Source organism: Hibiscus syriacus, unplaced genomic scaffold, assembly GCF_006381635.1.
Source record: "Hibiscus syriacus cultivar Baekdansim isolate YM2019G1 unplaced genomic scaffold, ASM638163v2 tig00110710_pilon, whole genome shotgun sequence".
NCBI classification, from domain to species: domain Eukaryota; kingdom Viridiplantae; phylum Streptophyta; class Magnoliopsida; order Malvales; family Malvaceae; genus Hibiscus; species Hibiscus syriacus.
Genome location: NW_024062832.1, coordinates 240,002 through 267,072, shown reverse-complemented (window position 1 = coordinate 267,072; position 27,071 = coordinate 240,002). Strand labels below are relative to the sequence as shown.

The 27,071-nt window shown below is 33.1% G+C and overlaps 2 protein-coding genes and 2 pseudogenes across 2 annotated transcripts; all 4 read left to right on the top strand.

Annotated features, from left to right (window-relative positions):
* Positions 1 to 1,975: 1,975 nt before the first annotated feature.
* Positions 1,976 to 5,835, top strand: LOC120138836 (annotated as a pseudogene).
* Positions 5,836 to 5,896: 61 nt separating this feature from the next.
* On the top strand, positions 5,897 to 6,963 carry LOC120138838. Its single transcript, XM_039154239.1, has 3 exons — positions 5,897 to 6,206; positions 6,299 to 6,392; positions 6,595 to 6,963. Exons 1-3 carry the CDS (start codon positions 5,969 to 5,971, stop codon positions 6,602 to 6,604), a joined length of 342 nt encoding a protein of 113 aa, XP_039010170.1. The 5' UTR covers positions 5,897 to 5,968; the 3' UTR covers positions 6,605 to 6,963.
* Positions 6,964 to 17,187: 10,224 nt separating this feature from the next.
* Positions 17,188 to 19,070, top strand: LOC120138850 (annotated as a pseudogene).
* A 1,148-nt stretch (positions 19,071 to 20,218) lies between these two features.
* LOC120138835 (CCR4-NOT transcription complex subunit 3-like) lies at positions 20,219 to 26,695 on the top strand. Its single transcript, XM_039154237.1, is given in 19 exon segments — positions 20,219 to 20,459; positions 20,819 to 20,950; positions 21,158 to 21,295; positions 21,779 to 21,829; positions 22,078 to 22,152; positions 22,154 to 22,168; positions 22,258 to 22,297; positions 22,300 to 22,400; positions 22,577 to 22,681; positions 22,955 to 23,011; positions 23,135 to 23,304; positions 23,306 to 23,843; positions 23,926 to 24,081; positions 24,287 to 24,449; positions 25,179 to 25,321; positions 25,549 to 25,824; positions 25,921 to 26,061; positions 26,145 to 26,326; positions 26,464 to 26,695. Coding segments are annotated over 19 exon segments (2,643 nt in total). The 5' UTR covers positions 20,219 to 20,366; the 3' UTR covers positions 26,531 to 26,695.
* Positions 26,696 to 27,071: the final 376 nt, after the last annotated feature.

Sequence of the window (27,071 nt, the reverse complement as noted above, 5' to 3'; positions counted from 1 at the left end):
AATTAGTATACAAATTAATAATTTACTAATTTAAAAAGATAATTTTTGATTCAACGAAACTACATTATTCTTCATGAATAAAACATATGTATTGTATTAACTAATTGAATGATGTTCATGTACAATGTGACTAATTAAATATAATATATAACCCTAAAAAATAAAGTTTATTATTTTAATTTTTTGTACATGAAAGTTTAGGTCAGAAGTGGTTTCCTCAGTCCAGGGCCAGAACATTCATAAGACTCAATTAGGATTTATATAAGAATTTACAGATTGTCCATCAAGAGTAATAGTGGTAGGATTAGAACTTGGCCTTACAATCTAAAATTCTTAAATTCTAACCACTTGTACCAACATTAGTTGGCTAAAAAAAGTTTATCGTAATATGTAGTACTAGTTCATGTGTCTAGGCAAGTCAACCAATATATAAACAACATCAAACATTTCTATTAGTCGATCCAAATCAAAACCAACCAACCATGACTTCACATCTAAAAGGTGTCTAAAAATCAATCTCGACAAATCAAATATGTAAAGCACAATATGAGTATAAGAGAGATCACTCCACATGCACTCAAAAAAATTTGCAATACTGGATTGATAAAAATTTTCATTTGAAAGTTAGTCAATGTACAAAATCGAACACACTCAAGCGATCATTTGAGTACCTTTTGGATGCAGTAAGAAAAATTAAAAATAAAATACAGTTAAATTTAAATTTTAAGAAGAAACAAACAACAATAGAATCATATTTTATAATATTGTCTTGGTTATATTATAGAATTATTAATTTATAATATTAAATGGAATATATATATATATATAACATTAAAGTACTTAAAAAAACATAGTACTTTGAAAGCAATCCAAACAATAATAATATGTCAAGTAACCAATCCACTAAACATGTCTCCTTTTTTTAAATAATTGCATATTTCACCTTACCTTTCCTTTTCAACTTATCCTCAATAATTTAATGCAAAATCCAACGGAATATTCTACTTATTTTATGAATAAAACGATCAATTGACTATTTTATTTATTTTTTTAAAAAAAATACTCACACCATAATTAAAATTAAATTCTATTATAACTAATTTTATAAAATTATTATTTGATACATTATCAGTCTATCAATAGAAAAATACCTCAACAAATGTTGTTTAAATAATATAAGTGTCTTATAATTTACTTTTAAATATATTTAAAAGTATAATTGACACCATTTAATACCTCGGTTGTTAAAGGAATTGTTGTTGTTCTTAAAGATCACGGATTAATTCAATTTAGGACAAAATATATAATTATTTTTATTTTAAAAATGGGTTAGTTCAACTTAGTTTGAATTATTAATTAATAAAAACATAGTATTATATTTAAATTCAACAAAGTTTGAATTATTAATTAATAAAAATTACTCACACCATAATTAAAATTAAATTCTATTATAACTAATTTTATAAAATTATTATTTGATACATTATCAGTCTATCAGTAGAAAAAACACAACTCAACAAATGATGTTTAAATAATATAAGTGTCTTATAATTTACTTTTAAATATATTTAAAAGTATAATTGACACTATTTAACACCTAAATTGTTAAAAGAATCGTTGTTATTCCTGAAGATCATAGATTGGTTCAATTCAGGTCAAAATATATAATTATTTTATTTTAAAAATGGATTAGTTCAACTTAGTTTGAATTATTAATTAATAAAAACATATTATTATATTTAAATTAAACAATATAAATTTAAAAATATATATTATTTTAAAAAATGAAATTAAAAAAATTATCTCATACATAATACATTTAGCTTTAGTAGCTAATGACAATAATTAGATCTATACTTACTCTCATTTTCTTTTCCTTTTTTTTTCAAATGTTTTTTATATATAAAAATAAAAAATAAAAAAAATAAAAGGGGAAAAGTCCAGGACAGGCAACAAAAGAGGGCAAAAACCAGTTTACCAATCAAACACTGAAGCCATTAGAAAATCTCTGTTTCTCTTTCAGATTCAACCAAAGTAAGTATCAATTTTTCATTCTCTTTAAAAACAAAAACCCAACCCAGTAACCCAACTCCATCAAAAGACACTTTTTTTTATAATTTTTTCTTTGTTCTACTTTCAGATCATTTTTGCATTTGACTTCCCAAGCTTTCTTATTGGAACCTTTCAAATTTCCCTCTTCTACTCATCTCCAAGATCATATTTTTTCATTCTGTTTTTGATTTCTTGCTGAATCTTGAACTTCCCAAATCTAGCTGTGAAAAGGGTAGGGTTTTATGTTTCTTTTTGCACAGTGAATTCTTAGCTTATGTTAGAGTTTAGATTGTTAGTTTACTTGGGTTTATTTTCTAGTGATTTCAAATAATAGTCAACATTTTTTTTTGCTTTTTTAGAGTGCAGATTTATCAGCTTGATCACACTTCCTGAAGCTGCTTGATTCGTGGGTAGTTAATCTTTTGTCGGTTTGTTGTTCATTTTGAGCAAGACCCATATTTTAATATGTTGGGAAATGAGGCCTAGATTTAAGAAATGGGGTGTGTTTTTTGGAAGGGAGGTATCTTCTGGGATTGTTTCAGAGTCTAGAGCCAGTAGAAATGCTACCTCTGAATCCAATAGGAAAGTAGAGCAAGTCCCAGTCTCGAAGACCGATGATGGTGGTGTTGTGGTTGAAAATGATGGTGCCCAAAAGGAGGAAAAATCTGATGGGGAAAGGAAACAAAAGGGTGAAAGAAGAAGGTCAAAGGCAAACCCTAGGTTGAGTAACCTACCTAAGCATTCGAGAGGAGAGCAGGTGGCAGCTGGATGGCCTTCATGGCTATCGGATGCCTGCGGGGAGGCGCTTAATGGATGGATTCCACGGAAGGCTGACACCTTTGAGAAGATCGATAAGGTGGCCGGTTTCTGTTTTCGTTCAATATTTGTGTTATTTATCCTTATTTCGTGATGATGTTGTAAAATGTAGTTTGTTTTGATATGATAGTGATATATGTTGTTCTAGTTGTGTTCTTTGTTTATTAATGTATGGCATATGGATGGATGGTTTTGTCTTTAAATGGAAGCAGTTGCCGTTTGTTACATCAGCTCGAATGCATTTTAATTGTATTGCCCTTTCTGCATTTGTTGATGCTTTTGAAGTTGGTATTTTGGATTCAGATACTTACCATTCCTTACTGATGGTAGATTGGCTCAGGAACATACAGCAACGTGTACAAAGCTAAAGATATGGTAACAGGTAAAATTGTTGCACTAAAGAAGGTTCGTTTTGATAATCTTGAACCCGAGAGCGTGAAATTCATGGCTCGAGAGATTCTCATATTGCGGAGGTTGGATCATCCCAATGTTGTAAAATTGGAAGGTTTAGTTACTTCAAGGATGTCTTGCAGTTTGTATTTGGTATTTCAGTACATGGAGCATGATTTGGCTGGGCTTGCGGCAAGCCCAATAGTAAAGTTCTCAGAGCCGCAGGTTAGCTCCAACTTGGCTTTTGATTTAAATTACTGTAAAACCCATGGTTTACATGTATGGTTAGGTAGTGACCCTAGAAGTATGGTTAAAATGTGTGTTCATAGGTTAAATGCTACATGAATCAACTACTCTCTGGCCTTGAGCACTGTCACAACCGTGGAGTGCTTCACCGTGATATTAAGGGGTCTAATCTTCTTATTGATGATGGAGGAGTTCTTACGATTGCTGATTTTGGGTTGGCAACGTTCTTTGACCCAAACCGCAAGCATCCAATGACTAGTCGGGTGGTAACTCTGTGGTATCGAGCCCCTGAGCTTCTTCTTGGTGCTACAGATTATGGTGTTGGCGTGGACCTTTGGAGTGCAGGATGCATTTTAGCTGAGCTCTTGGCTGGGAAGCCCATTATGCCTGGTCGAACAGAGGTAGATTTTGCTTAATTTTCTGTATGTTCAGTTCATCATGCTTTGCATTATTTCCCATATGGCTGTGCAAGAATATAGGAGGATATTTTTGCATCGTTGCTTGTTTATTTAAGTTAAATTTTTTTAAAAATTGCTACTCTGTTGCAACCAAGAAATTGCAGTATCAAATCTTGAAAATTTATCCTATCTTTTTTGTTCACCGCATGTTGAACATGAATAGGCAATTTTTTGTAGTTGTACCACCACTTGTAATTACTAACTTTGTGTATCGTTTTATGATCGAGTAGGTAGAGCAACTACATAAAATATACAAGTTATGTGGTTCACCATCAGATGAATACTGGAAAAAATCAAAGTTGCCAAACGCAACCTTATTTAGGCCTCAAGAGCCATATAAAAGACGCATAAAAGAGACATTTAAAGATTTTCCAGCATCATCGCTGCCCCCTCATTGACACTCTACTTGCAATTGATCCAGTGGAACGTTTGACTGCCACTGCTGCATTGAGAAGTGAAGTGAGTTGTTTGATTTATGTGAACAATATAAAGTTCTACCTTCTCTTGGCATCTTTTGACTTTATATATCTAAGGATTCCCTTTCTTAGAAGTGTTTTTTTTTACCATTTTATCTTTATTGTCCAGTTCTTTAATACGGAGCCTTTTGCTTGTGAGCCTTCGAGCCTCCCAAAATATCCACCCAGCAAAGAGATGGACGCAAAACGACGAGATGATGAAGCTCGGAGGTCAATTATTTTACTTTTCCACTATATAGAGTTCAATCATTGGATTTTGATGACTAAAGGAGATGGTATATCCACTTCTATGCATATGTATTAGAACGATATCGACCCTTAGGCACATGCCTTGTTTAAAACTCCTTTCCCATCGATTTGTTTGTAGTTTCCAGAGATAGAGAGAATCGTATAAACTAACTGATGCAGTTTGCATGCACAGATACATGGGTTCAGGTTTTCTTGGATCTTATTTTACTTAATTCTGGAATGTGTTAAATGATTCTTCCCGAGGAACTTTAATTTTTTTTCTAGAAAGGTTGATACTCTAGTGTTGTTAACCATGTGCGATAATATTTGAATTGTTCAATATGAGAGCTACTGCGGTGGCTTCAAAGTTTAGTATTTCATTCAGTGTTCATTATTGGTTCCATTTGAATTTTGACCACGCAAGTTTGCATTTGAAAGCACCGTCATGTGTCTATCTAGTATAACCCTTTCTGTTTCTGGTATAATTCTGCAGACTCAGAGCTGCTAGTAAAGCCCAGGGTGATGGTGCGAGAAAGACTCGGACATGTGATCGTGCAAGGGGGATTCCTGCTCCAGAAGCCAATGCTGAGCTTCAGTCTAATCTTGATGTATGTGATAATTTACTTTTGTCAACTACTACTATTATGTAGTTTTGATGTTTTAACTAATTCTCTGGGGTTTTTTTTCCTCCCTTGTGAAGCAGAGAAGACGCTTAATTAACCATGCGAATGCAAAGAGCAAAAGTGAAAAGTTTCCCCCACCGCACCAGGACGGCAGGCTTGGCTTTCCTTTAGGAGCATCACAGCACATTGATCCATCGTTTGTTCCTCCCGATGTCCCTTTCAGCTCCACGTCTTTCACTTATTCAAAAGAACCTATCCAAACTTGGTCCGGTCCATTGGTAGACTCTACCAGCATGGGTGCTCCAAGGCGAAAGAAGCATGTTGCAGGCAATTCACACGGACCATCTAAGCCTCCTACAGGATCCCAAAAGGACAAAAGTGGCGACTTCCTTGTTAAAGGGAAGAAAAGCATACTTTAAACTCGCACTGCATACATAAAGAAAGAGATCTATGAGAGCAGATGAATGCATTTTGCTGACATTGTTTTCATGGAGTCTTAACTGCTGCTTAATGCAAGTATATTTAATAGGTTTTTTTTTTTTTTTTTAGAAGAATGTATTGTTTTGTTTAAAAAATGTATTCAAGGGTTGAAATCAATTTTTCTTTACTTTTTTCATTCTTTTTTACCCCCAAGAATTTCTCTAATTTGTTGAAACTTTAAGTATAAGTTACCACTGTTATGTATATTTTCTTTTTTCTGGATCCCTTTCTTCCTTGGCTGATATTTATGGTTAATTGTTCCTTTATTGTTGCCAAAATATTCAATGTATTGCACTATATGTTTGTTTTATCCGATAAAACATGTTCTCCACAGGTGATTGTTGTCTTGTTCATTCAAATCAGTGAACTGATCCTCTCATCGAGTTGCCTCACTCCTTGGAAGAATGCCTCTTGGCGTTCGCAACTTGCCGTTCTTGGTGAGTTCAAGCCATTTGGATTAATTGCGCACTTGACAGAGAATAGCCAGATACTACGACTGACGATTATGATTGTTTCCTCTTTGATCCAGAAATCGTGAAGCGACATGATGACATTTTGGATAATGACTCCTCTTCAGTTCTCAGTGACCGCCGTGGCGATGAGCCCTTCATTCAAGGCAACCGGTAAATAGTTTCACCTTGCATAAGATTGAAGTGAAGCAGTAGTTTTGGATCAAAGTTAGCTATCTGTTACTCTCTCTCTGTTAAATTATTGCAGGTTTGATATAGCGATAAAAATGGCCAAAATTATACAGTTGTTGGATCGATGATATTAATTATATGTAACCTATTTACTCCATGGTCACCTAAAATGGTGGCAAAACAGGTCAAAGTGAAAGGAAAATCTATTGCCCTCAATGAGGGACTATGAAGAAGCAGCTTTTGAGAATGGTAGTTTTAAGAATAGTGGTTGGAGAATTATGGGTCCAAATATGGCACATACACATGTGAGTTGGTAGATGGATCCTTCTAGGTTAAGATAACTTCCTATAAAACCCTAGTTGCCATCAAAATTTTGCATCTTACCCTTTATTTGTAAGACAAGTTTAAATCTTTCTTGTTTTGGTTCCCTCCATTGTTGTGCAAGTTCACAAACTAAGAAAATGGGACCAGGTGGACCGGGAGGGCCTCCGGGATGGGGTGGCCCTCTGCCCCCGGGACCGGGATTTTTCGGCGGTTTTTGTGACATCATTGGTGCTTGGTAAGTTTAACCTGGAGTTTGTGCTCAAACTCAAAGGGAAAATTGTTAATGTTAATATTGCAAGTTGTTTAAGTATTAACTGGTATCTTTTTGCAGTGTGAACTTTCTGTGCTGCTGCTGATTGCTCCGAGACTGTTTTGGTGGTCCGATGGATCCACCGGGGCCACCTGGATTTGGACCTCCACCATGATTAAATGCTTTATACACACACACACGTGTGTGTATGTAATAATTCTTTGCATTTTCAGTAGAATGTATGTTTGAAATTATTATGAATGAATTTATTGTCAAAGGTTTGATCTTTCAATCTTGTTATTTGCTACCATTAAATTGACGACAAAGATATTCATTAACAAAATTGAAATATTTTCACATAAAAATACTTTTTTAATTAATAAAAATATTTAATTTTATTGAATAAATAAAAAGAAATATAACAAAACTATAATCTCAAAAAAGAAAAGTCTATCAAAATTAAAACCGACTAATTACATCGGTAAATTATTTTCTTAAAATCATCTAAAAGAACTAACTACTTAATAATAAAAATCATCGAAGAGAACTAGTCACTTAATAATAAAAAACTCAATACACGAAAAATAATTAAAAAAATTAACCAAACAACGTAAAATAATAGAAAATACAAACAAACATCATTGTCGGTAGTGAAGAATAAACATCTTGAACGCACATCAAAATAAAAAATAAAATGTTAGGAGTCAAAGTAATTTTTTTAAAATAATAGAAATCAATGACTATTTTATCAAAAGATATGTGCTAATTTTGTCATTCTGTCTTTAAATAAACACACCCAATATTTTTCGACTTTTAAGGTATGATGATATATGATAAAAAAAGAAATAAAAGGATGAGAGACGAAAACATAATTTTATGTCGAGTGAATTTTTAAAAATTTATATTAGAAATTTAAAAGGCACGGAATTAAAAAAAATTAGGGAAAAAATGTAGCGAATAGTCCTCTTTCACTAGTCCGAACTGTAGCTGCCTGGCGTAGCCATGCATGGGAGACTTGCTTACGTTGGGTTCCACGGTCTGGTAACTCCGTCGCCGATGGCCTTACCAAATCGGCTCCTTCAAGACTGTCCAAAATATGTTACGTTAGACGCAAAAAGACCACCACACCCCTCTCCATTATTTTAGCCTCTTTAGGCGTACTTTCGATTAAAAAAATCGAAGGATACGAAATTAAATCATTAACAAAAAACTATAAAATATATCTAAATTATATATAAAAAATTAAAATTGTTTAAGAGGTTCGACTGTCTTTCAATATCTCCTTGATCCATCCCTGAAAGGAACTGAAGGAGGAGAAGATCAGAACGAGAAAAGCAAGAAAAAGTGGAAGATGCAGTTGGACCAGGAACCCTAGTGTTGAACAGGATATAGTTTTACAACTTGGGTTGCCGCGACAAATGAAAATGGCTTGGGGAATATGTGCATGAAATGGACAGCCTTGATGGATGGTGTTTGGGAAGGGAGAAGATTAGGGCCACTTTGTCCTAGGTTTTCAATTTGCAAAAAAAATAAAGTGATCACTATCATATGCCATGACCTAACATTGGAATCTTGGAGTTAATTTCACTTATATTAAAGTATTTGAATTTAAACTCGAAATGTAGTTCAATTGATTTATGTAATCGCTTTTGAATAGTCTAGGGTGATTACATGATATTATATATTTATTATCTTTTTTAGTGATTGGCCAACGTACATACCCTGTAGACTTAGCTGTTCAAACTCGATCTCAAGGGAGAATAACATTTCTTTTAACCACTAAAGTCACTCAATAGGTTCAAATCTAATATAATTTTCATATTTAAAAAGTTGTAATAAACTCAAACAATAATAGTTTTTCCTTACTTTTTTTCATAGAATCAGCCAATTTTATTAAAACAACTGTAAACTAAACACATAATAAGAATATTTTTCTATAATCATTAACACAAGAAAACTTGTCACTTGAAATCAAACAAGGATCATATAAGGAAAAGGTTAAAAAAACCCTAACCAAATAAACTTAAACAAAATGTAGATAAGAACATTTACCTACATCGACAAATGAACCATAAAAGGGGGTCAAGATATTGAAAGACCACCAACAAACTACGGATCAGAGTCGAGCGACATGAAAAAACTATTCGAGGGTTAAAACATGGAAGATTAGCATGATAACAAATAAACGCCATCTTCATCAGTCGTAGCGATGTCAAATCCAACTTTGAGAAAAATGATAAACGAAAACAACGACCGAACAATAAAAAACGGGTCATAAAGGTAGAATTATTAAAAATTTAAAAACAATAAAAAACAAAGATATGCTATAATAAAATAAAGAAAAAATAATGAATACTAACGGTCGACAACCAACTTCAAGATTAGTGTCGCCGCTGATTATAAAGATGAAGAAAAATAGAGATTAACGACGATCAAAGAAAAAAAGAAGAGAAAACCATTACAAACCCTAATAAGATAATTCCCTTTCCTTACTTAAACTTGTTATAACATTATGTGAGACATAGTTACATGAAATGCTGCAGACTTTTATGATATGTATATTATTCCATTATTATTTGAATTTCCTTTGAAATTTTAGCTGCCATTGATCTAATATTCGGCTACTGGGAAGCACAACGTATGCATCTTCTTCTTTCTGCAACTATGCATGTAGACGACCCATTGTCAATGGATATATATGGTTGCTCTTTTTATGATTTGGTTCTTCAATGTATGATTAATATTAGAGAAAGAGAGAGATCATGTAAAAGAAAAATTCTAGAACCACACTCACATTATTCCTCCATGTGTTCAAAGATCATGCACATAATATCTGAATCTTGAAATGTTTAGATTTAATTCACGATTTACTCTTGGAATATATATATTTTTCTCATTTTGATATTTTAATTTTTCATAGTTTATTTAAGTAAATATATATGACTGGTTAGTAAGTTGTTTATCTTTATTTTCTCATATTTCTATAGGTCATGAGTTCTAGACCCACTAGGAGCACTCCCCTCCCTGCTACTTCGTTACCTAAATTACCATTGAGTCATATATTAATTTATATTTAGTTCGTTACCTAAAGTACCATTGAGTCATATATTAATTTATATTTAAGGTGATATGGTTTTTTACGATTATTTAAGATGGTTATAAAGTAATATATGTTTAGAATTTTTTAAATTTATTGACAACGTATACATAGTTTGGAGCGTATATCAACGATTTTTAGAATAGAGGATGTGAACGATTTTTAGAATAGATTATGAAAAGTTTTCGGTTGATACCATTTAAATTTTTTAAAATTATGGGTTCAATAGACATTAAGAGTAAAATTTTCTTTTCCCTTTCATAAATATAAATTATTTTTAAAAAATCGTGAATAGAGGATTAATATTTATAAGAGAATAGGGTTAAAGCTGAGGATATATGAGGATGGCGGCGGGGCTAGTAGTCATGAGCCAACCTCAAAGTTTGTATGATCACCCCATGAAAGTTGGAATCATATTCTTTGGCCATGAAAAATGTATCAGATGCAACGAAATTAATATCATTGCTTTCAACTGAAACTGGAATAATCTTATCATAACCTATTTATATATATACATACATATATCAATTATTAGTCGGTTTAACGGAATGAGACGTTAAGTTTTAAGATTAGAAGTTCGGATCATGTTGAGTAAATATATTTAGTCAATCGGCCAAGCTGCTCATCTTTATTTCCTTATATCCCTTTACGTCATGAGTTCTAGACCTACTAGGAGCACTCCCCTTCTTTCCCCTATAATTCATCTTCTCATTCCCTTTAGGTAGGATTAAGATTAGGTTTAGAATTAGTAAAAAAAAAAATTTGGATCATGCTTTATGAGTAGTAAAAATTAGATTGGAAAGTTCTCTCCGAAATAAATCTCTACAAGGAAAAATTAGATTGGTAAATCTCTACAAGATACGACTCAGAATAATTGACTAGTAAATTATCACTTAACTATTCATATGTTTCAAACTCGTATTTTTCCGTTAAAATTTTTTATGGTTGTATGAAATGAATGTTAACATGTTGATTGAGATATGATAAAATTATATTTTATTGATGTCCACTGACACTGTCGTTGCTTTCAAGCACTGACTCGACAACATAATATTTCAAACACTAGCTCGACGATATATATATAAACGGAGGGTCAATCCTAAAAATACAGCTCAAACGATTTTGGGATCATATTTTATCATATCTCAGTCAACAGGTTAACATCTAGCTCAGACGACTGTCAATTTTTGAACGGAAAAGGACGAGTTGGAACATATGAATAAAATAATACCCTATAGTCGGATGACAAGTTTATAACTTTTAATAGTAGATGGACTAAATAAAGCAGTGTCCTTTACTTGGGGACCATTTATGTACTTTACCCAAAAAAAAATATATGGTGAGAAGTTTTTGAACACTTTTTAAACGTTGTATAGAAGGAGATGATGATTGAAGTGGCAAAGGAGACGAATCGAGTGAGTTTGGTGTTGCTGTCAGCCAATGAAATGGTGAAAAGGCATCCAAAGAGTACTATTTTTTTTAAGCTAAAAAGGAAGAGAACCCATTGTCTGCGGTTTTGGGTAGAGAAGAATAAACAAACCCCCCCCTCCACAAAATTTAAGAATTAAAATTCTTAGACGCTGAGAATATGACTCATTGGCTTCGATTTGAGTTCAGATTCTTAAATTCTAATTCTTTCGGAATCTTTTTAGGTTTTCCTCCCCACAAGGGAATACCATTCCGTGGTCATTTCTCACTTTCTATTTCGGCCAATTACAGTTATACACGTGTTCTCGATAGCGACATATTCGGTAGAGGAGCTTGGTGATAGAGTTTAGGGGGTTAATTTAATTTTTTTTTTAAATTTAAAGTTTAAAATTAAAATTTTAAAAACTTCGAAGGGTTCAATATATATATATATTTTAAAATAGGTTAGGGTTTAACTAAAATTTTTGAAATTTTGAGAGGCTTAATGAGAATTTTAAAATTATGGGAGGAGGAGTTTAATTAAGAACATTAAAAAAATTTAAAGATTAATATGAATTTCTAAAAATTTTGTGGGGTCAAATTAAATGTTAAAAAATTTAAAGGTTTAAATTATAATTTTTAAAATTTTTGAGGGGTCGTGGCCTCCACTAGCCTCCATTGTGTTCCGCCATTAAACGTATTAATAAATGAGAGATAGATGAAGTTATAATTAAATATTAAGAGGGATGATATATTTAAATTCAAAATTATAAGAGTTTGTTAGGTATTTAATCTAAAATTTTGGAAGGGACAAAACTTTAGATTTACTTAAGTTTAAATTAATGGGGGACTTAAAATGCTATTAGACCAACACTTTTGGGAGGGAGCCGTTCCCCCTCTCCATATACGTATGTCCCTGAAAAGAAGGTTCAAATTTTATTTTTAGTTTATCTACTATGTTCGATGGTGGATCATGACAAAATAATATAGGGTATAATTAAAACTTTTAAAATTTTGAGGGTAAATTGATAATCTACATAAAAATTGAAAGGTCCAATTAAATTTTTCAAAAAAATTTTGGGTTTCATTAGAAACTCTAAAAACTGAATGGTTGAATGCAAAATTCATATTTTATCTTTATTTTGGGGGTCTTGGCCCATTATGTTTCACCTCTAATTATGTTCAAATTCAAAATTTAATCCCTACATTTAAAATGGGTATAATTTAAATTTTCACTTTTATAATGTCATTAATTTAAATAATTAATATTTGATTAATTATTTTAATTAAAATGTTTATGTGAATTTTTCTTAAAATTATTTAACTCATCATTTTAAAAAATTATATGAACATTTAAATCATAATAATTACCAGAATTTACTATTCGAATTAACTAATAACAATACAAATATAATAAAAATAAAATTACTTTTATTTAAAGTATAGGAAGTAAATTATAAATTTGATAATAATAAAAAAAATCAGAACAACAATATAAATCTAAATACTGAGAATAAGTGTCATCCGATTCTAAATCTATTTTAACTAATTATAACTGTAGGAGTTAATTTCATTATATTTCCTCAATTATGACTCTCATTTTAAATTGGTCCCTAAACTTTTGAATGTTTTAATTTCATCCTCAAACTATGAATCTCATTCTAAACTAGTCATTAAACTTTTGAACATTCTAATTTTATCCCTAAACTATGACTCTCTTTCTAAATTGGTCCCCAAACTTTTGAATATTACAATTTCGTCCAAAAAATAATCCAAATATGTAATTAGTTTAAACCATAATTTAACCTAAATTTTGTTTTTTAACATATAATAATATAATTTGGCCTAACAGTTTTATTAACAAGGGATGTGATTAGTGTATACATATAGTTTGGAATGAAATTGGAATGCTAAAAAAGTTTGGGGACCAATTTAGAATGAAGGTCATAGTTTAGGGATGAAATTGACATGCTCAAAAGTTTGAGGGATAATTTAGAATCATGGTCATAGTTTAGGGATGAAATTAGAACATTTAAAAAATTAAGGACAATTGAAAACAAATATCATATTTTGAGGACATATAATGCAATTAACTCTAACTGTAGATATATTTTTTTCGTCAAACATTATAATGATCAAGATTACGGATATAATAGATAGTATTAAAATGAATTATCCTATATACTAAATATTGAACAATGATAATGAAATAAAGTAGTAACAAGTAGGCCAAGGTATATGTACTTTTGAGACATCAAAATTTACTGCTGATAAATGGGAAATTATACATACAAAAACTTTAACAAGATTGTGCGATAATTATCATGTTTTAGCTGCTATATCACATGTTATACCGATGATGGATCTAGAAATATTTTTTTGGATGAACACACATGTGTTTATAACGTAAATTTGTAAATAGGATAAGTACAACTAAAATTTTAGGATGAACACCTATTAATAAAATAGATAATTAACCAAAGAAAATTCAGATTTTAAAGTCGGCACGTGCCCATCTTACTGTAGATGTGTATCCGCCACTAGTTCTACACATGGATAAGATGTCATTGTTCATAGTCGATTTAGTCACAGAAAAATGTACCCATCAAATTTATCAGGTCCTTTATTGCATCATTACTCAAATTAAAATTCAAATTCAAATTCCAACATGGATATCATATATCCATGTGTTTTTAAATCGTTAATTAATTTTTTAAAATTATATATATAAATATATATTTTATTTGTGGATATCGAAAATAACTTCAAGTGATTTCAATTTTATCGGTGTGAAAAATATTCATACAAAAGCTGCTATATCAAATGTTATACCGATGATGGATCTAGAAATATTTTTTTGGATGAACACATATGGGTTTATAACGTAAATTTGTAAATGGGATGAGTACAACTAAAATTTTAGGGTGAACATCTATTAATAAAATAGATAATTAATCAAAGAAAATTCAGATTTTAAAGTCAGTGCGTGCCCATCTTAATGTAGATGTGTATCCGCCACTAGTTCTACACATGGATAAGATGTCATTGTTCATAGTCGATTTAGTCACAGAAAAATGTACCCATCAAATTTATCAGGTCCTTTATTCCATCATTACTCAAATTCAAATTCAAATTCCAACATGGATATCATATATCCATGTGTTTTTAAATCGTTAATTAATTTTTTAAAATTATATATATAAATATATATTTTATTTGTGGATATCGAAAATAACTTCAAGTGATTTCAATTTTATCGGTGTGAAAAATATTCATACAAAAAGAAATTAGATATGAAAAGTACATTTATATATGAAGCAAATTAAGCCTCTCGTGCAAAATATTCCAATCCCACATGCCAGCAAACTATTTAGGGATTCTTTTATAATACTTTTGTGAAAGGGCACAAGGCATTGATATTAGTGTTAAGTGACGGAATTTGACGATAGAGTTTGGGAGGTTAACTTAAAATTTTAAAATTTCAAAGACTTATATTAAAAATTATTTTTTTGAAGGGTTTAGTTTAATTTTTTCCAAAAAATATTAGGGTCTAACTAAATTTTTTGAAAATTTGAGAGACATAATGAGAAATTTTTAAAAATTATGAGAGGGGTTTAGTTAAGAACATTAAAAAAATTTAAAGTTTAATATGAATTTTTAAAAATTTTTGAGAGAGCCTAATTAAATTTAATTTTAAAATTTTAAGGGTCTAAATTATAATCTTTTTAAATTTTGAGCGGGTCATAGCCCCCACTAGTCCCTCTTATGTTCCGCCACTGCACCTAGTGTAAAACTTTTATTTTTATATATTTTTAGGATCGTTGAATTAGTGGAAACAAACACTTGAGATTATTTTCTTGATTTTTTTCCAGTGAATATATTTTTATCTACTATTGTTAATTTTAATTATTTATTTTCACTCGTATAATAATCTTAAAAAAAATTACACCATGAACGGATCTTACTTCTCAATATATATATATATGTTCACCAACAATTTTTTGTTTCTTGGTTTATATAATTTGGCACAAATTTGGTCCTTGATAACTTAATATTACGAATTTATTCTGCATTAACTCTTGATCATGAAGGCATTATTCTTCATTTTATTTAATTTTTGTATATTTAAATAGGTAATAGTATAATTCCTAGTTATTGTCAAAGGCTGGATCGATCCGCCCCCCCTCACTGCCATGCTAGCTTTAGCAGTACAACAGCATAAGCATCATGAACTTGCAGTTGCCAACAGCAACTCACTATATTATTCAGACTCGAGTGTTGATTTCAGATACGAGTATGTTCAATTCTTTTCAAGATTTTTAATATTAGAAGAGTTCTTCGATATTGATATGCATCAGATACGAGTGTCGAACACGAGTACTTCATAAAAATGACGAAAATTTCTTGGGCTGCATGATTACACATAAAGTAGTGCCCATATTTTCTACGTGATGGTTCATGCAGGCAGAAAGGATGCATGAGTTCTTAGATATATATATATATATATGTGTGTGTGTGTATGTATCTAAAAAAGAAAGTTGATCAAATAGAGAAAGAAGAGCGTATAGATTCAGACAAGAGAATCATGGAAAGGGCACAAAAGGCACAAAGTCAAGGGGCAAGTTGTCATCTGCAAGGCCATGGAATTATCATAATTTATTTCAACAAAATGCAAGCAAGTACAATTACCTTCTTTTTAATAATTTTCTTACTTTTCTTAGTGTCCCCAATATTGCTCATGATTCGACCTAGGACTGCCGGCTGTCCTCTGCCTATTGGGTCCCTTCCTTCGAACACGATTACCGAATACGAATAACATTTTCTTTTATTACTATGGTCACTCGATGATTCGATACGAGATATATTTTTAAAAGGAGTTGTAAAAGGCTGAATAAGTACCAAACTTACTGAAGGAAACAAAAGGGAATGTATTCCAATATTCCATTCCTTGCCCTCAAAACAATCTCCAAGAAAAAGCATCTTCCTTTTCTTCCCCATTGTTCATTGTTTATTTATTCATTTATTTCCCTTTGTATGTATCTAAACACAAGGCTTCTAGATGAACCGGTCAAAAGAATCTTCCCCCCAAATTCCCAAATAAAAATCAGTTAAAAACTTTGTTTATGTCTCCATCTGCATAACATTGTGACACTAAAAACCCTAATTTATATTCTCATTAGTTCATTGTCATGCATACATTGACAACCTGAGGAAAAGAAAATAACAAGGTGAAGAACACTGGTATAAGAAGTTGAAGAATCTTCCTTTGAAACTGAGTCCATGGAACTGGTTGAGCCTTTTCTGAAGCTATCCAACACAATATAGTGGATTCCCTAACTCTTATATCTTGGAATATGATTCTTTGCCAGTAAGGACGAATACGAATTCCCATCATATATACATACATATATGTATATGTGCTTTGCACTGGGGTTATGTCTCTGTTACAATCACTGTGAATATTGGATTCGGTCAGGTTGTTCCATCAGTTATGTGTTGTGCCCCAGATTCTATGCCTTCTCAAAGCACTACTACTCATTAGCCTCCTTTTTGTTGCTTTATAAAAGCCCTGCTTGGGGTCATCTTTTCCTTGTGAGAACTGGAGTAGCCTGGGGAAAAATCGTCGGGGTAAGATCGATTATCGAATAATAGAGATCGGAGCGACTGGATCAGGTATAAAAACGAAGCCGTGTACTGAGCATGGTTATTTAGTTCTGTTGGTTCAACAAGAAGGTTTTACTTACATGGTTTGAGTACTTTTTGGAGACAGAAAATATGTACCAACATCAAGGGAAGAGCATGCACCCTGAGAGACATTTGTTCCTGCAAGGAGGGAATGGTCCTGGAGATTCCGGTCTTGTTCTTTCAACCGATGCCAAGCCGAGACTCAAGTGGACGCCCGATCTTCACGAGCGGTTCATCGAAGCCGTCAATCAGCTTGGAGGTGCCGATAGTGAGTACATGAAATTCGAACAAATCCATGCATAAATTGCCTTAGGCTAATACAAATGACTGTACCTTCTCCCATTATGTTGCAGAGGCTACTCCTAAAACGGTAATGAAACTAATGGGGATTCCTGGCCTTACCTTATACCATCTCAAGAGTCATCTTCAGGTAGCAATTCATCGACATCGTGAATACGGTGCATTCGAGTTAGTTTATGTTTTACAAGGGCTAATTAGATCCCTTCTTTTGGCTGCAGAAATATAGACTCAGTAAAAATCTTCATGGACAAGCTAATAATGGCAATAACAAGATAGGTAAGATGAGAGTGATTAATTTTCCAGTTGAGAGGTTTCATTTTCAATGATTGAAAATATTAACTCGATCGATATAGGTGTGGTTGCAACATCCGGAGATAGAATGTCTGAAGGAAATGGAAATCACATGAATAACTTGAGTATTGGACCTCAAACAAACAAGTAAGATGGTTAATGTTTCCTCATATAGAGATTTTGCATTCATTCATCTGTTCTTTTATGTATTGATTTTGATGTTCATGAACTGCAGAGGCTTACAAATCAGCGAAGCGCTGCAAATGCAAATCGAGGTGCAGAGAAGGTTACATGAACAGCTTGAGGTACATACCATTCCTCCGGAAATGATTTTTTAGGTGTTTTAGTTATGCCACGGTCTGATAAGTTTGATATGCAACCAGGTGCAGCGACATTTACAGCTTCGTATCGAGGCTCAAGGGAAATACTTACAGGCAGTGCTGGAGAAAGCTCAAGAGACACTAGGACGACAAAATACGGGTAACATGGGACTTGAAGCAGCCAAAGTTCAGCTATCTGAATTGGTGTCCAAAGTGTCCAACCAATGCCTGAATTCGGCATTTTCGGATTTGAAAGACTTGCAAGGCTTATGCCCACAGCAGAGTCTAACACAAGCAGCTCCACCTACTGATTGTTCAATGGATAGTTGCTTGACTTCATGTGATATAACTCATAAGGAGCAAGAAATACACAACAATGGGATTTGCTTAAGAATATACAACAACAGCTCATTACCGGAAGATCGGTTGCTACCGCAAACCGAGCTGAAATCGTTCAACAACATCAAATAGGCCATTGCAGCGGTGATTTATCCATGAGTGTAGGACTACAAGGAGAAAAAGGGCATCACAACAACAATGGCAGAAAGGAAGATCAAGAGAGTTTCAAGCTTCAAACAGTTAATAGACTACCTTATTTAGCAACAAAGCTGGACTTAAATATCCATGAAGACAATGATGCTGCTTCAAGATGCAAACAGTTTGATCTGAATGGCCTCAGCTGGAACTGAAACGAACCGATCGATCTTCTTAGCTAGAGAAACCGAAAGCGATCACAAGAGGAGACTCAGAGATGAAAATGCTGCTGTTTCTGATTCACCTATGATCAGCTTGAAAAAACAAAATCAATCCAATCTTTAATTGAATAAAGGGTAGGTTTTGCTTCTTGCAACTACCTGTAACATTAGATATGCAGGAAAACATGGATCGAACTGATTAGAGCATTAGTATCGATGTGCTCAAAGACTTTGCTTTCATCTCTGTACATCATAACTTAAATTTAAACATAAAAGATCTGATTTTGCTTTTGTTCTTAGTTGCATGCCTTGATTTCAGTAATAGAAAAGTGGAAGATTATATTAGATTAATTTCATACATAAAAATGCTCAAGATGCATGAATTGGTATTTTTCATAATAATAATAACAATTTAATAATAATAATAATAATTTAAAACCCGTACAAAACCGGATGTCTACAATATTATTGTTACGTAAATAACGACTGGGTGATAAAAAAAACAGATTATAAAATCGAAAAATTCTGAAGTTAATAGTGATATATATAACTGTTGACGATCAATCCATGAAAGCTACTTTAGGTATTCTAAATTTTAGAATGATATAAATAATATAAGGATAAACAAAAATAAATGAAAAATGGATAATTTTAATTTGATTAATTATTTTTTAAAAATACTATAATTTTAGAGTTGGAACATTTATATAGATAATATAAAATATAGACCAGTATGATATTTTCTGAAAATTTTAAATTTTTATATAATTTAGATATGTTATTTATATGTTATATTGATGGTCTAAATATGCACTCTTGAAATTCCCATTGGAAGACTCACCCACTACAGTCAGTTGTGCAATACAAGTCGGATTAGTCAAAGTAACCTTGAGAACTAGAAGGGCAACAAAAAAAATTATAATTTCGCGCACCTAAATTTATAATATAACTTATTAAAAGTTCGTACTCATAACATTCAATTTTGCGTCCATATATGATATAGATATAGACTATATGTTATACATTTTGAATAAATATGAGTTTTAAATTTAAATTTAATATTACTTTAACTCTGAGTGACTTTAGTGATTAAAGAGTATCATTTTCCTTTGAAATTTTGAATTTGAACAATTAAATATGTTAATGATTAAAAATATTATAAATAAATAATATTTTACAATCACCTTACACTATTAAAAAAATAATTTCAACTAAAATTAAAATAATGTTTTTTATTTATACACTATAAATTTAATTAATAATTTTATTTTATTATCACAAAGTAAGTAAATAAAAACAAAATAAGAATTATTTAGATTTGTATGAGCCCGGCCCAATTTTAATTTTAATTTTCCATCTAAACGTTGTCGTATCGCCTCCTCCTTTGTTCTCTCCCGATATACATCGGCTTCTGCTGTTCCGATTTAATTTAGGATGTCCTAAAAAAGAAAATCGAAACTCACTGAGTCACGCCAATCGCCAATTCCACACCTAAAATTGAAAAGTAAATCATTGTTAGGGGTTTTCTTTTTTACCAGTTGATGATAAATTCTTTATAATTCGTCTTTAAAACATTCCGATTCCACAATGGGAGCGAGTCGCAAACTTCAAGGAGAAATCGATCGTGTCCTGAAGAAAGTCCAGGAAGGCGTTGATGTCTTCGATAGCATCTGGAACAAGGTTAATCTTAAAGTTTCATCAATGCAAATTTGTATTTTTTTTTCTGTTTGGTTCCGACGAAATGCTGGAAAGTAGAAATTAAATGATTGTCGAACTTTAGTTACTGTGAAATGGAAGCGAACATCGCTGTAACTATAGCCTTAATCCTTTTTGAAATTATCTTTGAAATATTTTAAATTTGGCTTATTAATATTATTTATTAATGATTAATTTGTTTTCCTTTCTTTCTTAATAAAAAATGAAGAAAAAAGTGTTAAAGAATCGAACGATGCTTTTTAGATCCGATCATTGTTTATCTACTGTGAAAAAAATCAAATTGAATTGTGACTTTTTGTTTTTTGGATTGTATGTTGTGTTAGGTTTATGACACTGATAATGCAAATCAGAAGGAAAAGTTTGAGGCAGACTTGAAGAAGGAAATAAAAAAACTGCAAAGGTATAGGGACCAGATCAAGACATGGATTCAATCAAGTGAAATCAAGGATAAGAAAGTCAGTTTCTGGTTTCACTTATCTATTTTAAATGATTGTTTGCATTGTTTATTTGATTTAGTATGTTTCCATCTAATAATTCTTGAAGTTGTGATTGCATCTGTTTCTTGTTACTATTTTCAAACAGTGTTTACGCGGTGTTGTGTACTTATTGATTTGAAAATGATGATTATTCTTTTTTCCCCCTTTTGATATTTGTGAACATAGGTTAGTGCCTCTTATGAGCAGGCTCTGGTGGATGCTCGGAAACAAATTGAGCGTGAAATGGAAAGATTTAAGATCTGTGAGAAAGAGACTAAGACAAAAGCATTCTCTAAAGAAGGCTTGGGCCAACAACCTAAAACTGTAAGCATCATTCATAACTCTTCATTGTTCTATTACCTATTAGTGAATCTTAACCACAATTATACAAACCAAGTCTTTTGCCTGTATATGGAGTCTGCGTTTCGACTTTATATTGCACCATTGCCCTCATATCTTAAATGTTAGTGAACTAAAATGGAAATGAAGTGGCTCATTCTGGGCTTAAGTAGAGTACATACCTCTAATTGGTTTAATTGAATACTTGACCATGGTTTTTGTTTGATGATATGCAACCATCTTAGTCAAACATAGTTGTGGGCTTGTGTTGGTAGTAAAATGGACAAGATGGATCTTCTTCTTCTTATTTCTTTTGTCTAGCTCTCTCTTGCATCTTCCTGGTCAGATTATCATATATTCCTTTTCATATTAAAACCTTCTACCTCACTCTTCATAACATTGATTAGAAGCATGTAATCTTGATGTTCATTTTGTTTGATCATCCGCGATGCATCAATTTCATTGTAGGATCCGAAGGAGAAGGCTAAATCAGAGACAAGGGATTGGTTAAACAATGTGGTATGGAATCTAACCTCTCCGCCCCTTTTTCTTGCTTCTGCCTTAAATGACTGCAACCGCTGTACGCTGTAACTTTGGGTTATTCCCATAATATTTTTTGTTAAATTTTAAAAAATGTCATTTTTAATTTCCACTGGTTTTGAACTTTTCTCTGTATGTAATGCTGTTTTGGAGTAATTATTACACTGTCACTTAGGCTTAGTGATATACTGAAACTAGGGTGTAAAATGAATTGTTTCCCTGAGCAGGTTGGGGAGTTAGAATCCCAGATCGATAGTTTTGAAGCTGAGATTGAGGGGTTGACTGTGAAGAAAGGAAAGGCGAAAACCACCTAGACTGGTAAAATGGAAAGAGAAAATACATTTTGAGACTACATACATTGTTTTGAGGTAACTTTGTTTTTTTTGTTTGTTCTTTTTTCCCTTCAGACACATTTGGAGACATCAATTTCACGGCACAAAGCTCATATATGAAGTTAGAATTGATTTTGAGATTATTGGACAACGAATTGAGTCCAGAGCAGGTCAATGATGTGAAGGACTTCTTGGACGATTATGTAGAACGTAATCAGTTTTGTTCTATGATATTTTTTTTCCCTTTCCTGCGGATTTTGGGTGATAAAAGCATCTTCCATTTATCTTTTAATCACTTTTGTTTATCATAAGAACATCATCAATTTGCTCTCATTTGGACATTTCGTGGGTTTTTACTGCCGCACATATATATTTGTTCTTGTTATTTTTGTAGGAAGACTTTGAAGAATTTAGTGATGTTGATGAGCTCTACAGCTCATTATCTTTAGATAAGGCAGATTCTCTTGAAGATCTAGTTGCTATTGGCCCCCTTTCCAAGGTAAACTCTATTTTTTTCCAAGGTGGATTCTCCTTTGACATTACAACTTACTGAGACACGCTGTTGCTTGCATATTGTTCCCAAAAAACTGTTCATGAACCATCCTTTATCTGGCCAAAAAAAAAGCTTTTTATCTTGTGTTATGGTTTTCACTGATTTCAACATATCAAATGGGTTCAAAAAATTGTGATATTTTAACAGAGAATTGGCAGCAAAATGAAACAGCTTCTTTGATGCAAAATAATTTGAAAAGGAGATTTTAATGTTTATCAGGCTGCACCAATTCTTGGATTGAAGCCGTCTTTGGCATCATCAGCATCTCAAGTGCCTGTAGGTGTTCTCTTCTCTCTTCCGTTTGGATATTTAATGACTCAGTGTATGAAGATGTGCCAGTTGTGCTATATATGTTGCTTCATTCTTAGTTTATGTCTCGATGTTTAATATAATCAGCAGGTTAGTTCCTCCGAGGAGCATGCTGAAGATACAACATCCCAGGATAGCAATTCTGATATAGCAAGGACTCCTCATTCGAAAAGTAGTGTCATCAATTCTTCTGCTGCAGCAACACCAACTGGGAGCTATGCTATCCCTGCTCCACTGAACCTGTCACCTCATAGTTTTCTGTGCTTCAACACCTCCAATTGTTCTTCCAGGTTCAAATTCTGCTCGAAGTGCTTTGGAAAGCACAGGCACCAGCAATCCTTCATCTCCTGTAAATTTGCCAAATGCTATAAAAGAAGAAGATATCACAAGCTTCCCTAGTCGTAGACCATCTCCATCTCTTGTCGATATTGGAGTACGAGGCATGGGTAGAGGAGGCCTCTCAAGTCAGACTTCATCTAGTATTCCCCTTGTTTCTGGAAGTGTGGCTTCTGGTAATGAATCCCTTGGTGTAGTCCCTTCGGTCTCCGACATGGCAAAAAGAAATATTTTGGGGGCTGATGAGAGACTTGGGAACAGTAGCATGGGGCAATCTTTGGTATCCCCTCTTAGTAACAGAATGATCTTGCCTCAGCCAGCCAAGGCTAACGATGGAACTGCATCTGTTGATTCTAATATTCTTGGTGAGTCTACTGGAATACCTGGCAGAGTTTTTTCCCCTTCAATAGTTTCTGGTATGCAATGGAGGCCTGGAAGCACCTTTCAGAATCAAAATGAGCTGGTATGCTAGTCCGTCATGTGTCAGCACCCATGCTATATGTTTTTCATGTGTGGTACAGTAGCTTATGTGTTTGTATGTTCAGGGGCAGTTTCGTGGAAGAACTGAGATAGCACCTGATATGAGGGAAAAATATTTGCAACGGCTCCAACAAGTGCAGCAACAAGGTCATAGCAACCTGCTTCTCGCTGGAGGAAATCTTAAGCAGTTTTCTGCTCAACAAAACCCGGTTATGCAGCAGGTTCTTTTCTTAGATGAATTCCTTCTCTCTGATCCAAGTTGTTTAACTTATTACAAATAAAGTTAAATAAAATCTAGGCTTATGTTGATTGTTCATAACTTAATATTACAAAAGAATGATCTATGCACTGCAAGTTGGTGGGAAATCGGGTTAGCTTTATCTCATGAAAGAAAACAGTAAATCTTTAATGATCATATTCTGGCAGTTCAATCCTCAAAGCTCATCGCTCTCTATCCAACCGGGTCTAGGGCTTGGTGGCCAAGCACCTGGCCTTAGTAGCGTAACTACTGCCAGCTTACAGCAGCAACAAAATTCCATCCTCCAGTCTAGCCAGCAGGCATTGGCAACAAGTGTTCCAAAGGATTCTGGTAACGTTCAGTTTTCTTAGTTTTCTTTTTGGACCTTATTGTTTCCGAAGGGTTATCTTTGAGGTATTTGTGACTGATATCATATCATTGTATGTATGGTAGAAGGTTGCCCGATTATGAACCACTTCCTCTTTTTGTTTTCTCTCTCTATCCTTCATTTTTCTTTTGCTATGGCTTGTTTGGTTTCACAGTAAAACCAGTTCATTTCAGAAAACAATTTCCAAGGGAATCTTTTCCGAGGAGAATAACTTTTGTTTTTCCTACAACAAAATCTTTTATAGAGCAATTGGTGGAATATCATTTTGAACATATTGGAATATCCTTTTATAGAGCAAGGATGCTGGTAACATTCAGTTTTCTTAATTTTCATTTTGGACCTTATTCTTTCTGGATGGTGATCTTTGAGGTATTTGTGAGTGATATCATTGTATGTAGAGTAGAAGGTCACCCAATTATGAACCACTTCCTCTTTTTGTTTATCTCTTTCCTTTTTTTTTTCTTCTTTTGCTTGGCATGTTTGGTTCCACAGTAAATCCAGTTCATTTCAGAAAACAATTACCAAGGGAATCTTTTCGTGGAGAATTAACTTGTCTTTCCTACAACAAAATGTTTCATAGGGTTATTGGTGGAATATCTTTTTGAACATATCGGAATTGAAAAAGATATCATTAGAATACTTGTTACTGGAGTGGTTTACACACAATGATTAAGAGCTTAATCTACATGCAGATATTGGCAATGCAAAAGTTGAGGAACAGCAACCCCAGAATTTACCTGAGGATTCAAGTTCTGAAGCTTTTCCAACTTCTGGGCTTGCCAAGAATCTCACGAACGAGGATGATATGAAAGCTCCACATGCAACTGATTCTCCTGTATGCTAAATACTCCTTATTGTTGCATGTTTTACTTTAGATGTTATATGGTGTGGTACTGTTTCTGTGATCATGTTCCATCTGTTAGAATCATTATTCACTTCGTCACTTATTTGGTAGTCTGGATGGTCCAGTTAGTCAATTATGTCTTTCTTCTACATATTGATTCGTAAAACTTTGAGCTATCAAGATGACGTAAGTGATCTGTCTATGGTTCTGCGCTGCAGACTGCTGTATCGGGCTCTTTGGTGGAACCTGCTCAAGTTATCAGGGATATTGATCTATCTCCAAGGCAACCCTTACAATCTAACCAGTCTTCTAGTGGTCTCGGTGTTATTGGCCGGAGAAGTGTTTCTGATTTTGGTGCCATTGGTGACAACGTCAGTGGCTCAATGAATACGGGAGGAATGCATGATCAATTATACAATTTGCAGATGCTTGAGGCTGCGTACTACAAGATTCCCCAACCTAAAGACTCGGAACGTGCTAGGAGCTACACTCCGGTACGAGATTTCTACTAATGTTCATTGTTCTTCAAAAGAAATTCGACAAATGTGTAGGTTCAATTCAAAGAATTGTGATTTGGTTGTACTCTGCAGAAGCACCCTGCGGCAACGCCTGCTAGCTACCCTCAAGTTCAGGCACCCATTGTGAATAATCCTGCCTTTTGGGAGCGCTTAAGTATCGACGGATATGGCACTGGCACTGATACACTGTTCTTTGCATTTTACTATCAACAGGTAAATAGGTTCTTATTCTTCTGTCTGTTTTTTTCGCAATACAAGAACTTAGTGAGCTCTCCCACATGTAAAATTTTGTGCAGAATACTTACCAACAATATCTGGCCGCAAAGGAGCTGAAGAAGCAATCTTGGAGATACCACAGAAAATACAACACATGGTTTCAGCGGCACGAAGAACCGAAAATCGCCACCGATGAATTTGAACAGGGAACATATGTATACTTTGATTTTCACATAGCAAATGATGACCACCAACATGGATGGTAAGTAGCCTTGGAATTATGAACTTTTCAATTATTTAGAAAAGCATTATATACCTGCCAGGTCGAATCACATATTCACTTAAACTCTTACAGCTATGCTAACATGTTATTCTTAAACATGCTGTGATGTTATTCAGGTGTCAGAGAATTAAGACCGAGTTCACGTTCGAGTATAACTATCTCGAAGATGAACTTATGGTATAACAATAATCTGCTGAATTTTGCCGATACGTTAAGTAAGTTCTGTGTTTTGTCACTTGCTGAATTTCATTGAACTTTTTAGAAAGGCCTCATGCCATAGATGAGATGAGTTGAGTTGAGATGTCGAACTTTGTTCAGAATAATCATGTTCCAGTTATGCCTTTTCCATTGTTCTTTGCTTTCATTTATGTTTGATATTAATTCTCTTGCAATCATTTTTTGTTTGATCAAATTGGTTCAACATGCTTCCTTCTTCCTCCTACTCATGTTTATCTGTTTTCAAGCTTTTCTAAAGAGAGAATGCTTTTCTAAAGTGCGCAAAACTTGATTCGACTCGGAAAAGTTAATCTTTTAAAAGAAATCAAGTTATTTGTGAGCTAATTGAGTTGTTTGAATTAACTCGAATTTTTTGTTCAAATCAAGTTCGAATAACCGAAAAATCGGAAAGTAAAGCTTGTTCTTTAGTTAAATAATTTGATTGTTTAGCAATTTGATCTTTTGATTTTTTTTTTCTCTTCATTTTCTTGTTCCTTTAATTTCTTCT